Source organism: Argentina anserina, chromosome 5 (genome assembly GCF_933775445.1).
Source record: "Argentina anserina chromosome 5, drPotAnse1.1, whole genome shotgun sequence".
In the NCBI taxonomy this organism is placed as follows: domain Eukaryota; kingdom Viridiplantae; phylum Streptophyta; class Magnoliopsida; order Rosales; family Rosaceae; genus Argentina; species Argentina anserina.
The window spans coordinates 3,400,845-3,414,414 of record NC_065876.1 but is presented as its reverse complement, the minus strand read 5'-3'; the positions used below and the strand labels follow the sequence as shown (position 1 = coordinate 3,414,414).

Sequence of the window (13,570 nt, the reverse complement as noted above, 5' to 3'; positions counted from 1 at the left end):
CACTTTTCAATTTTTCTGGTTTTGAAGGGAAAAAACACAAAAGACCTCCCTAATTGTTCATTTTTACCGCCTTTTACTTCCCTCCGATATGCTATAATCTTCGCGTTGAGTTTAACTGCTTAAGTGATATTTAGTAATTGGTTAAGAAAATTAATTTCATTTTTAAACTCTGAAAATAAGGTGAAAATGTGTTTGTTAATATATTTCTCAAAACACAAAAAATAAAAATTGAAAATATTAAGAGTCGAAGGAAAAGTGAAACCATAGGCCATAGGAGGAATTTATCTAAAAATATTTTCTGAACAAAGTTCGTAGCGAACATTCTTCACAAAATGTTGGGTAAAACAAAAAAATATGATAATGTAAAAATGTGGGAATTCACCCGCGCCGGCCCAAGTAGTATAGTCTGCAAGGCAGTAAGTTTGGTATTTCACATTGACTTCCCAAATGGCCAAATGTTCCTGGTTTTAAAGGAAGACACAATAAAGACCTCCCCCAATTTTTCATTTTTGCCGCCTTGTACTTCCCTCCGATCTGCTCTCTGCTCTATACTCCGCTGCCGACTCCACACTGCTTAGCTTCCCCACCACCAACTCCTCTCCGTCTCCGTCCTCTTCTTCGTTTCATGAACTCAGTCGTCAACTGCCACCTGTAAGTAAGCCTCTCTCTCTCTCTCTCTCTCACACACACACACACACACACCTTTATATCTTCAATTCCGAGCCAATTTCTATATTTCAATTCTCCGCTTTCTCTAAATAGTTCGAATCCCTTAGTTTCTTATGTGCCTTTTCTGCTTCGTTGATGTTGATTCGAGTTTGTTGACTGTTGTATACTCCCCTGGGTAATAGCTAGGGTTTGAGTTCGGGTTCGCTACCTCCACCGTGGCGGTGTTGGTTTGGTTTGAGATTTGAGCCATGAGAGAGCTTCGGTTTCCGATTACGGCTCCGAAGTACTGTGGTTAGGTTTTGTGGTGTTGGCATTAGTTACTTCAGTGACGAATCCGTGTCTTGAATTGGTCATATGCACACAATTAGGTTTAAAAAATCCTAATCAATGGCGTATTGAGTGTTTCGGTTACTGTGGTTATCCGGTGGTGCGGTTGCTTTCGATTGAATCAAAGATATGTAGGATAGTAGCAAATCACTTCTGTAGATTCGCTTCGAGAGTACAAACATTATACTAATTGCAGTATCACTACGTAAGGTTTCGAAGAGTTTTCGCTTTCGGGACATTGATATGGTGGCTTACATTGTTCATTTTCGTTGTCATTTCTCAGAGGTTGACGGTCGCGTGATTTCAAAATGCATATAAAGCAGGTGAGTTTTGTTCTTAGAATCACAGGTGTAGTTCAATTACCTTGTTTTCTCAGCTGATTTCTTCTGTGTACACTTTGTTTTTGTACCATTTTTCTATTAATTTGTTGGTGTTTATGGTTCTCAAATTAGATTATAATTGAAGGATTTAAGAGCTACAGAGAACAAGTTGCTACTGAGCCATTCAGTCCAAAAATCAACTGTGTTGGTAAGACTTGTCTTCTTTTGCTTGTGCGTTTTGTTGAAGATGAATTCTGTATGGGTGCATAATATATCAAATTTGAATGTGGTGTAAGAATATGCTTTATTACGTGGGTTAATATTCCCAATCTGCCGTTGCAAATTTTAAAATAAAAGTAACATGTCCCTGTATCTGCTTGTAGCACCTTTGCTTGTTCAATAACGTAATGCTCTATTATCTATTCTTATCAATTTAACACTTTTGAATGCAGTGGGTGCTAATGGGTCTGGAAAGACAAACTTCTTCCATGGTAAGTAACTAGTCAAACATGATTCGTGCAGTACTTATCCTGTGGAATTTACTTTTTAATTTTTTCTTCTGGAGGAACTTTTCCAATTCTGGACATATTATGTAATGTGTTGTCTTTTAATCTTGTACTTTCTTATAGCAATCAGGTTTGTACTAAGTGACCTTTACCAAAACCTTCGGAGTGATGATCGGCATGCTCTACTCCATGTATGTCATACTAAATCCTTGTATCTTTCATTAATAATGTTGAACCATTTACTTAGTAAACAGCTTTTATGGCAATATATATTGAACAGGAAGGTGCAGGGCACCAAGTCTTATCTGCGTTTGTGGAGATTGTCTTCGATAACTCTGACAATCGAATACCGGTAATATGTTGCATCTTCTCAGCCCCTTATTTTTATATTTACTGTATATTTTTCCTTGTAATTAGAGTCCTTTCTAGTACTGTTCAATTTCTATCTTATTAACCAAAAATTGAGGCGATTGGGATGCTTTCTTATATGGTTCTTTGTTCCACTTTTGCATCACTTCTCATAGGTCGATAAGGAGGAAGTGCGGTTGCGAAGGACAATTGGTTTGAAGAAGGATGAATATTTCTTGGATGGAAAGCACATCACGTGAGTATATAAACATTCCCGCAAAAAGCTTTTTAGGGCTGCATCATGTGTATGATCACTGGATATTTCGATGATGTCTATTGAATAATGGAAGATATCTTCATTTCAGGAAAACTGAGGTTATGAATTTACTGGAAAGTGCTGGGTTCTCTCGATCCAACCCATATTATGTTGTGCAGCAAGGAAAGGTACAGCCGTGCAACTTGTTTAAACTTGAGTTATAGTTATGAATAGAAGAATACTTAAGTGTTTTTAATCGGTGACTTCTTCATAGATATCATCCTTGACACTGATGAAAGACTCTGAGCGACTTGATCTACTTAAGGAAATCGGTGGCACTCGAGTTTATGAGGAAAGACGTCAAGAAAGTTTGAAAATCATGCAGGACACTGGTTAGTCATCAATACATTATTGTTTTATGGTTATTGGACATGCTTTCTCACATTGTTTACTCTTTGCTAATCAGGTAACAAAAGAAAGCAGATAATTCAAGTTGTTCAGTACTTGGATGAGAGATTAAAGGAACTGGACGAAGAGAAAGAGGAACTTAGGAAGTATCAGCAGCTTGACAAGCAGCGAAAAGCTCTGGAATACACTATATATGACAAGGAACTTCAGGATGCTCGCCAAAAGCTGGCAGAGGTCAGTATTAATTATTTACGGGGTTAGCAAATTTAATTTTTGGTTGTTTTGATGGAAAAAAAGGTTAAAAGTTTATAGTCGAGTCTGTATGAGTTATGGTAGACCAGAACTACTCTCTCTGGCCTTCTGTTTCTATAGAAGTCAGGTTTTATATTTCTCTGATTCGTATCTAGATAGAAAGAGCAGCTATGTTTCTCTAACTTTTATATCTCAACATGTCTGCTTTTCATCTGGAACTAGGTAGAAAGTTCTCGAAATAAGGTTTCTGAGAAATCAACAAAGATGTATAATAGCGTGCTGGATGCCCATGAAAGGTCCAAGGACTTGGATAAGACTTTGAAAGATCTGACAAAAGAGCTTCAGACTCTACATAAGGAGAAAGAAGCAGTAGAAAAACGAAGAACAGAAGCAATAAAGAAACACACTGAGCTTGAGCTTGATGTCAAAGATCTACAGGAGAAGATATCTGGAAATATTCGAGCCAAAGTAATATTTCAATTATGCCTCTGGCAGTGATTCTTATTTTGTTTCTATTCATGTTTTGCTGATAGTGATGGGAGGTACTCAAATGGCATATGTCGTTACTCTCCTGCTTTCCAGGAAGATGCTGGGAAACAACTAGGAAGTCTGGAGAAAGAGATTCAGGATTCAATGGATGAGCTTCAGAAGATAAGTCCTCTGTATGAGAATCAAGTCATGAGGGAAAAGGAGATAACAAAGGGGTATGCTAACTATGTTTATCTTATTTTCGTCAACTGATGCAGCCTCTCCTCATGACATGAACAGATTGTTTATTCAGCTTGAAGTACTTTGTGGACCTGTTTTATTCTGACTTAACCATGGCTTTGAAATTGTTATGTGTTATCTTTACATGCTCCATTAGTCCCTTCCAAATAACGTATTTTATTCTGGGATTTGCTAAAGTGGTGCAAGGTGCTGGAATCTCTTCTCACAATTGGTTCCCTTGAATATAGAATAATGGAGCGGGAGAAGCAGCTTAGCATACTTTATCAAAAACAAGGTCGTGCCACGCAGTTTTCAAGTAAAGCTGCTCGTGATAAATGGCTTCAAAAGGAATTTGATGATCTTGAGAGAGTTCTTTCTGCAAATTTTGCACAGGTATGACCTCTTTTGTTAGTATTTTGTGAATCATATATGTCGTATATGGGTGTTGCTCATATCGTCTGACTATATGGTGCTTTATAAATTATAATTGCGTAGTTTCAACTAGTCGACATAGAACCTTATGATAGTCTTATCCATCTGAGTAGTTCCTCATGATATTTTTCTTTTCCAAGTATAGTGTGTTTTTTGTTTTTATTTTAGCTAATTGTTTTCTCAATAGTTTCTTCAAGCATGCTGGCTGTTATGGGAGTCGACTCTGACCAATTATGGGATTCATATCATAAACCTGATTATTGAACTAATAAATTCGTATGACAAAACAGTGATCTATTGACTGATCTAAACTGTACCCATGGCCACAGTTATACATAACTTTAAAAGGAATTTGCATCCTTGGTTTACAGTTGTGTTTACTGATATGAAGTTCAATTGGTGAATGATGAGTGGGTAGAGGTGAAGTAGTTTTTCTTGTACTACAGATTTATTTAGAATATCCCCGACAATTGTACTACATGTGATGAGAGAAATAATTAGTCAAGCAGGTTCCGTCCAACTCTGTAATAGCACATCAACGCCATCCTTTTCCAGATAGACCAAATCCTTCAGATATATCTTTTTAAGATAAAATTTCTGCTAGGAAAAACGAAGAAGCATTCAAAAACATTGATATACTCTTTATGCTCTCTTGATGGCAGGAAATGACATGTGTAAAAAGCTTATATTTCATTCTTGTTTATTCCAGGAGAAAAAGCTTCAAGATGAAATTAAACGTCTTAATGCTGAGTTGAATGAGCGGGGCGTTTACATTGAATCTCGAAGAAATGAAATCACTCACTTGGAGTCTCTCATCTCTCAGTCACGTGAAGGATTCAGTCATCATAAAGCAGAGAGGGACAAGATGCAGGATGAGCGAAAGTATGAGTCTTTGTAATTATCACTTTAATGAACTTTTATTAGCTTTTTTGATATGGCTTTACTAATTGTTCTTTTGGTGGCAGGACGCTATGGAAGAAAGAAACTGAACTTTCTGCTGAAATTGAAAAACTGACAACAGAAGTTGAGAAGGCAGAGAAGAGCCTTGATCATGCAACTGCTGGTGTGAGTAATTAGTTTCTTAACCTTCTGTAGCTTCTGATATGCTGAAGCTACAGAAGGTTAAGAAAAAATGGATAGATATCAAATTGATATATGCTCCTCAGTAATGCCAATTGTGCAGTCGAAGTGCAAACATACTATCCCACACATAATTACTTGCAACATCTCACTCTCCCCTGTGCAATACTTTCAGGACTTGAGGAGAGGGCTAAATTCTGTTCGTAAGATATGCAGAGAGTACAATATTCCTGGGGTATTTGGTCCTATTATTGAGTTGCTTGATTGTGAGGAGAAGTTCTTCACTGCAGTGGAAGTCACAGCTGGGAACAGGTATCTGAAGCATAACCTTCTACCCATTATTTTGTGCCATCTCATTGGTTTGCAGTTGAAATTCAATCATTTAATTTTGTTCATTCCTGGACAGCTTATTCCACGTTGTGGTTGAAAATGATGAAATATCAACTCAGATAATAAGGCACCTCAATTCACTGAAGGGTGGACGTGTTACATTTATCCCCTTAAATAGGGTTAGGGCTCCAAGGGTAAATTATCCACAAAATTCAGATGTGGTTCCTTTACTAAGGAGGTTAAAATTTCTTCCTGAGTACACTGCTGCGTTTGCTCAGGTTAGCTTGTACCTAAATAATGTTGTGAAATCATTATTCGCTGTTGGGTTCATATCTAAGTTTTTATTTTAATTTAGCAGTTGAATTACTAATCATCTTTGGCTGCAGAACATCTAATTTTGTAATTTTAATTTTCAAGATTTCATTTTCATTTTCTAATACCTCAATTATTAGAGAGAAGATGAGAGCTTATAGTCTTGGACAGCACACCAGTAAGCTTGTGCCTGCTATGTTACATATAATGGGCTTCAGTTCCACAAAAAGAAGCTTTAATAAAGCCTCGACTATACTAATTCTGTCAATTTCCAGAGAAACCAACTGTTATTCAATTAGAAGTAACACGTGTTCTTCAGTCCTATATAGATGAGTTTGGACTAAATTCAAAGAACTAGAGGTCTTGCTTTTGAATTGCCACGAAAAGGGGGAAAAAGGGGAAAACTGATATCTGTTTGACACTGTCCCCGTGGTGGTATGCAACTGCATTTGTTCTTATGTTTACCTACATTTTCGATTGACCCTTGTACGTGGTATTGCCTTAATTCTTGTGAAACAGTGTCGTGCTGGATATGGATATAAGAGTTTAAAATTCATAACCTTTTAATTGGGTTCCTGAGTTCATGTATTCTCTTTCCCAAGTATTAAGGGTTACCTTTTTTTTCTTCTTCCAGTTTGTGTATGCATATTAGGCAGTGTTGAACTGAAGCATCATGCAATTTGAAGAGCGGATATTAATGATTAAATGTTCTTATCGTTGATAGGTATTTGCAAGGACGGTTGTTTGTCGAGACTTGGATGTAGCCACAAAAGTTGCTCGTACCGATGGTCTAGACTGCATCACTTTAGAAGGTTTGTAAGAATGCTGGACTGTTTCTGCATATTTTGTGCGGTGTACTTTTTAACTGGCCTGACAAACGTCATTTAATTATTTAACAGGAGATCAAGTCAGCAAGAAAGGTGGAATGACAGGAGGATTTTATGATCATAGACGCTCAAAATTGAAGTTTATGAATCTGATCCGACAGAATACAAAATCTATCAACTTGAAAAGGGAAGAACTCGAGAAAATCAGGGCAATGCTTCAAGATATCCTCTTATTGAAATTTTTCATATAGTTTCTCTGTCTTTGCCCTCTAATTTCTTTGATCAAAAATGCATGACACCAACACAAGTTGATTGGTGTTGTTCAGTGCTTTCATACAGAAAGTTCTGGACACCCCAACTCTTAACTCAGTCTGAATAGCCTTGCTTAGATTGGGTGTTGGAGCTGAAATTTGTTTGCCATTTCACATCAATAGACCTTGGATGCCCAAATTTTTAATTTGCTTTGCCCTCAAATTCCTCTTTTACATATGAAAATGTCTCTACTACTGGTTTAAGGAAGGTGTTTTTTTTTTAAAGAAGATCAAATCTTATGAAAGTGAGTTCTGAGTTCAACTGGGAGAGATTTGAGAACTAGTTTACTTCTGCAACAGCTATATTAGAATTCTCTTAAGGTTACTGCTCATAAGCTCATAGATAATTGTCTGCCCCGTTTGAATATGTATTTTGTAATAACATATATACTGTCAAGTATATCTTTCCTAGCTACCATAGTTCCTCTAGTAAATGTTGCATGTTTGTCATCATGATCGCACGAGCTTTTCAAGTCCCTACTCTTGTTTATCCTAAATTCAGCTTACAGATAGACACGAAAATTACAGAACTTGTAACTGAGCAGCAGAAAATTGATGCTAAGCGAGCTCATGACAAATCAGAAATGGAACAGCTAAAGCAGGACATTGCAAATGCTCATAAGCAGGAAAGTTTGATTTCTAAAGCACTTGGGAATAAGGTATATTTAGGGTTTGAGATGAGTTAATGTAGCCATCTGTTTTATCATTTCTCTGTTTTACTTGCTCATTTTATTTGCTCTTTGTAGGAAAAATCACTTGCCGATGTGCGGACTCAAATTGATCAGGTTAAAGCTAGTATGGCCATGAAGTGGGCTGAAATGGGCACTGATCTAATTGATCATTTGAATCCAGAGGAGAAGGATCTTCTCTCAAGATTGAACCCTGAAATAGCAGATCTTAAAGAGAAGCTTATTACATGCAAGGCAGACCGATCTGAGGTAAGCCGTATGCAGCATTCACTATCATGTGTTTCTAAGTGCAACTTCAATTTAATGTCTCATCAGGTGAATTTTTTTCTTCATACTGACAGACTGAAGCAAGAAAGGCAGAGCTCGAGACTAATTTAACTACGAACCTTAAGAGGCGGAAGCAAGAATTAGAGGCAATAATTTCTTCCGTGGAAACTGATAATATGCATGGTGAAGATGAAATAAAAATTCAGGAACTGAATGATGCTAGATCATTGGTTGAGGATGCAACAGAGCAGCTCAGACGTGAGGCCACTGATTTGTTGCTACTTTTTTTTAATTGTTTTTATGCACCTGTTTGTTAACATATGAGTTTGCCATCAGGAGTTTCTGAAAGTATTGATGGTCAGTCGAGGCAATTGAGGAAAACTAAGGATGAAAAGACTAAGTTGAAGGTAGTCTTTTTACCATGCTAGAATGTAAATGATTGCTTTACAATATATGCTAAGATGACCACTTCTGAATGCAGACCTTGGAAGACACCTATGAGAGTACACTCCAGGATGAGGCGAAAGAGCTAGAGCAGCTACTGAGTGAAAGAAATATGTATCTTGCTAAACAAGAAGAGTACTCAAAGAAAATCAGGGAATTGGGTGCGTTGTCATCAGATGCTTTTGAAACGTACTACTTCTGTTCATACTTCGAATCATCTTTTCTTAAGTGATTATGCATATCACTTAGTTTTTGGAGTGTTCTTTTGAGGTCTTAAAACTTCCACTATATATTTGGTTATGTGCTAGATTATCCATTTGTTGAGATTATTTGTTTGCTTTAATGATTTTTACACCTTTCCTTTCCAATGCCATGTTTACTTCAGCCCCAAGCTCCTGTGGGCTGGATCCTGTAGGGTTGTTAGCTTGTACCATCCATTCTGACATATATGATGGTTGTTCTTACACTTTCATATATAACCTGTAGATTCTCAAAAAATTTATGGTACCTTTAATGTTCAAACATATCACACTTGGCATGGTTCTTCATAGTTTCTTGTACTGAATGCTAGGTATAAGCGAAGGAACATCAAGGACCTGCATAAAATGCTGCACAGATGCAATGAGCAACTGCAACAGTTCAGTCATGTCAATAAGAAAGCACTTGACCAGTATGTGAATTTTACAGAACAACGTGAAGAACTCCAAAGAAGGCAAGCTGAACTGGATGCAGGTGATGAGGTATCAATTCAGTGAAATCTCTGTCAGATTTCTTAAATACATATTCTTTTTTTCTTTGTTTTCTATAATCAGTATAATGGTTGGGTAAGGTTAGGAATTGACCTGCGATCTCTTCACTTGTGCAGAAAATTGCAGAACTTATATCTGTCTTAGATCAAAGGAAGGATGAATCAATAGAACGCACCTTTAAAGGTGTTGCTAGGAATTTTCGTGAAGTTTTCTCGGAACTTGTGCAAGGTGGCCACGGCCATCTCCTCATGGTGAAAAGAAAGGTTTTGTTTTAAATCCAAGCTCTTCAGTTTTTGCTCTTCATAGGCAGTCTGTTAATTCCGTTGCACTGCTATCACTGACACTGAGGCTGATCCAAGTTTTGTTCCAAAACTATTCTACCGATTTGGTGCCAAAATAGAATTCTTTAGGCAACCTTTCTATATTTGAGAAGTTTTAGGACAGTTCTTGTTAGCGTCATCCTCTTTGACTGGGTCTTGGAGAGGGCTTGGAAATTTTTTCACCACTCTCCTCTAGAAAGTTTATTAGCATTGTTTTGTGCGAGAAATATAAACTTTGACGGATATTTTCCATTATTCTAAACTTAATGTTTGTTAAGAGATCTTATCATTTGGATTTTATTATCTGTTGGTCAAGGCTTCGACTTAACATTTGTGTTTTCCGCTTCTAATCTTTGATTGTTTCTATTAAAGAGCTGAAGGTATAACATTGTCTTGATTCTAGAAACTTGGCTCTGTTTCATGTGATTTAAATGGCCATGGCTGTATTGTTGACAGGATGGTATCCATGCTGATGATGATATGGATGAGGACGATGGACCAGCGGAAACAGATAGATCAGAAAAATATATTGGTGTGAAAGTAAAGGCATGTATTTTGTTAGTTTAATAAGACATCTCGACTTTATTTGTGATATCTAGTTAGTAGTATGCAAGCTGGAAAGTAGATTTTATGATAATCTCTTTAGAAAGATGATATTCTCGTCTAGCTGTAGGATCCAGGCTTTGGCACATCTACCTTAGTTTAGTGATATGGTTTAACTGATTGATAATTTATTTAGATAGGAACCCAAGCTTTGGCACACCTGATATATTTTACTGATATGCTTGATGACAATTTCATTCCAAAATTTGTTGAATAATATCAGTCCAACATAATCTTTCTGGTTTGCCTCTTTTATAACAGGTTTCTTTCACTGGGCAAGGAGAGACCCAGTCCATGAAACAATTGTCTGGTGGTCAGAAAACTGTTGTTGCATTGACGCTTATCTTTGCAATCCAGCAATGTGATCCTGCTCCTTTCTATCTTTTTGATGAAATAGATGCAGCACTGGATCCTCAGTACAGAACTGCTGTTGGAAGTATCCTTTATGTCGTACACTATAGAATTCTAAATCTCTTCTGACATTGATTTAAATTTTACTTTCATTGGACTATAATATGCACCTTAAAATCCTTCATATCTAGTCCATTAGGAACCTATGGTAAGAAATTTACGTCACTCAACTCTAGCTGTCACCTTCATAGATTTATAGGCAAATGTATGCAACCCACCATAAGTTTCATTAATTCTTTCAACCTCCTTTCTAAAGAATAATCTATGCAACTGGTTAAAGCCTCATTAGGGAGTTTATTATGTACTGGCATGCCTTTCTAGTCATAAATAATTGAAAGTTACCTAAAACAGATAACATCCAACTGTTAAGTTTTGAGACTGGATACCGCTCGACTCTTGCTATGCTTATACTAATGAAGGCTAAATATTCTTGTACTATGCCTGCAAAATTGCACATTTTATCAGTGAAATTTAGGAAATAACATATATTTTGAAAGAAGACTTCGTTGATAGGCCTCTAGCTAAGACATCAACCCAAAGAAGCATATAAGTAAGACAAGTCACTTTGTCTTTGTGAGGAGGACTTGCCGACTAATACAGTTAATGATGACTTTGGACAGCTTTCTAATCAACTTCTTTGGGTATTGATTCATTTGCAGAGTGATATTTGTTATTTTGATCATTCAAAGGTGTTCTCATGTCTATGCTTGTAATGGGAGTTTTGTCTGCATTTCTTTTTAGACATGTCTATGTTGGAAGTTTTCAGCCATGGAAGTTCCTTAATAAGCTGTTGTAGATATGATCCGACGCCTGGCAGATACAGAAACTACTCAATTTATAACCACAACATTTCGACAAGAGCTTGTGAAAGTTTCTGACAAAATATATGGTGTAACACATTCAAACAGGGTGAGCCGAGTCAACGTTATCTCGAAGGAAGAAGCATTGAACTTTATTGATCAAGACCAGTCTCACAATGCTAACTAAAAGGTTGGTAAAAGGTTTACTTCTATTGATATGCGTTGAAGAATATAAATTAGGTTATTTAAGTAGTTGCAAACTTGCAATAACTATTAGACTAATGCACACCATGTCTGTCCAATGTCTAATTTTGGTTCTTGAGATTGTAATGTCTCAGCTTGTTCGAATGGTGCAAGCAAGCAGGCACTTTTTTTAGGGGAATTTTTTTTATGCCTCTCCAGCGAGTCCAACATTCTTAACACCTTTATCCCTTTCTCCGAAACATGTATCTATCACCTTTACTCTCCCTAAAGCAGTAATCTTGGGGCATGTCAAATATATAACTAGATCTGATGAGCTTTCAAGCGTTGGAGGGTTATAATGGGCCACCCAACTGTAGGACTAGATATTGTCACTGTATTTTTGAAACGGACTTGAATATATAGTTTCTGTGTTTAAAAGGAAACATAGAACAAAGAGAGAGAAGTCCCATAACCATTTACTGACTAGAGAAGGATTGTGACTTGATTGCGCATGTCGCTGCATTTGTAACTAAACATATTTTTGTTTTGGTTCATTCAACAGGGCTTAATAGAAGGAAAATGGAGCACCTGCATTTGGTTCATGTGTCATATTCTTGTTGTAGCTGTCTGCTGAATTCAAACACAGATGAGGGAGTCAGATGTTGTACAAAGTAGGCTTATGCTCTGGCTCAAGATTCAAGTTGCTGAACCACAATCTTTATCCATCTCCTGATGCTTGTTTATAAGATATATTGATCGTTTGTATTAACACTTGACTACAGCATACATCTAAAATTTGAATATTACCTTAAAACCTGAAATTGGATTGTTCCCGTCATACTTGTTTACAAATGCATGTATGCGTTCTTTTGAACAGTATAACCTGAAAGACTTGCGTATATTTGAAGTTCGATATTATTGATATTAGTATAGAGCGTAGCAGACAATAGTAGAAACTCTCACAGGAGGAGAACTATAATTATAGGACATCATAGAACTGATAGAAGAGATGACCGATACATGCTGGTCCGATTCGAAATTGTTATTTGACCCCGTCATATTGGTGCTAGAATGAAACAGATAATTGGTCCAATCCTGTTACCTGTACATTTCATTTATGTGGAGCAATCTTTGCCTACGAATAATCTGTTCCATAATGCAAGTAGTGGGAGCAATTTATACTGCCCGTCATTAATGATCTGAAAACCATGGGAATCACCATTTGGCCACAAACAAATCGTCCGTTTAAATTAGAAACTGAAAAATGTTATGGTGTTGTATCATTATAGGAAAGCTATAGCTTGAATGTATTGATGCTCCGCAAAATTTACAATGTGAAGAAAAAGAAACTGAAACCTTACTAACTATAACTAGAGTTGAGGCAACTCTACGGAAATGACCGAAGTTGAAGGAGACTCTAATCTTGAGAATTCATTTGGTTCAATCACCTTTAGACATGTCTTTCCGGAACAATATTCTTGTTGATGTTGTTGCAAAGACGAGACACATGGGGCGGACGTTGCATGGATACTCTTGGTAATTGAAGGTCAATGGTTCGAACCCCATTTTGTGAAAAACATTCCTTGTACAGGGGTCATACGACTCATACCTATATTACTCAACAACCTCATAATAGTAGCTCACTCGGCCAACATTATGTATCTAAGAAAAAAGACGAGACATACATTCTTCAAATTTGGTGGACTAACATGTGAAATTTTACCAAATCTTCATAATTTCATTTACGCACCGACTATTTTTCACCCTCAAATAATGTTTAAAACATTTCTAACATTTTAGGACTGAAAAATGCTGCAACCTTTAAGAACAGAACACATAGAAATATTATTATAATTGCATCGTCTACAAGTTGGTTCTATGGTCTAGTGGTCAGGACATTGGACTCTGAATCCAGTAACCCGAGTTCAAATCTCGGTAGAACCTCTCAAACAGTTTTTTTATTTTTATATCCTTTCCAGCTTGACCTGTGATTTTTGTGAATAAAGGTAAATTCTTAA

The 13,570-nt window shown here is 36.7% G+C and overlaps 2 protein-coding genes and 1 non-coding gene across 4 annotated transcripts in view; 2 read left to right on the top strand and 1 right to left on the bottom strand.

Moving 5' to 3' along the window:
• The window catches only part of LOC126794215 (oligopeptide transporter 7-like), a 28,127-nt gene that overhangs the window by 9,842 nt on the left and 4,715 nt on the right, over positions 1–13,570 (bottom strand). The gene's annotated exons all lie outside the window — the stretch shown is intronic.
• LOC126794211 (structural maintenance of chromosomes protein 3) lies at positions 519–12,366 on the top strand. The gene is made up of 30 exons (XM_050520867.1): positions 519–651; positions 1,280–1,319; positions 1,449–1,524; positions 1,769–1,807; positions 1,946–2,013; positions 2,103–2,174; positions 2,347–2,426; positions 2,536–2,614; positions 2,701–2,818; positions 2,893–3,068; positions 3,309–3,554; positions 3,669–3,790; positions 4,043–4,187; positions 4,936–5,108; positions 5,192–5,291; positions 5,482–5,618; positions 5,713–5,914; positions 6,673–6,760; positions 6,848–6,998; positions 7,595–7,745; positions 7,833–8,024; positions 8,117–8,300; positions 8,379–8,449; positions 8,524–8,675; positions 9,058–9,226; positions 9,352–9,498; positions 10,012–10,101; positions 10,420–10,594; positions 11,366–11,559; positions 12,115–12,366. Exons 2-29 carry the CDS (start codon positions 1,305–1,307, stop codon positions 11,554–11,556), a joined length of 3,609 nt encoding a protein of 1,202 aa, XP_050376824.1. The 5' UTR covers positions 519–651; positions 1,280–1,304; the 3' UTR covers positions 11,557–11,559; positions 12,115–12,366.
• TRNAQ-CUG (transfer RNA glutamine (anticodon CUG)) lies at positions 13,425–13,496 on the top strand. The gene has a single exon. It is a non-coding gene; the product is annotated as a tRNA-Gln (tRNA).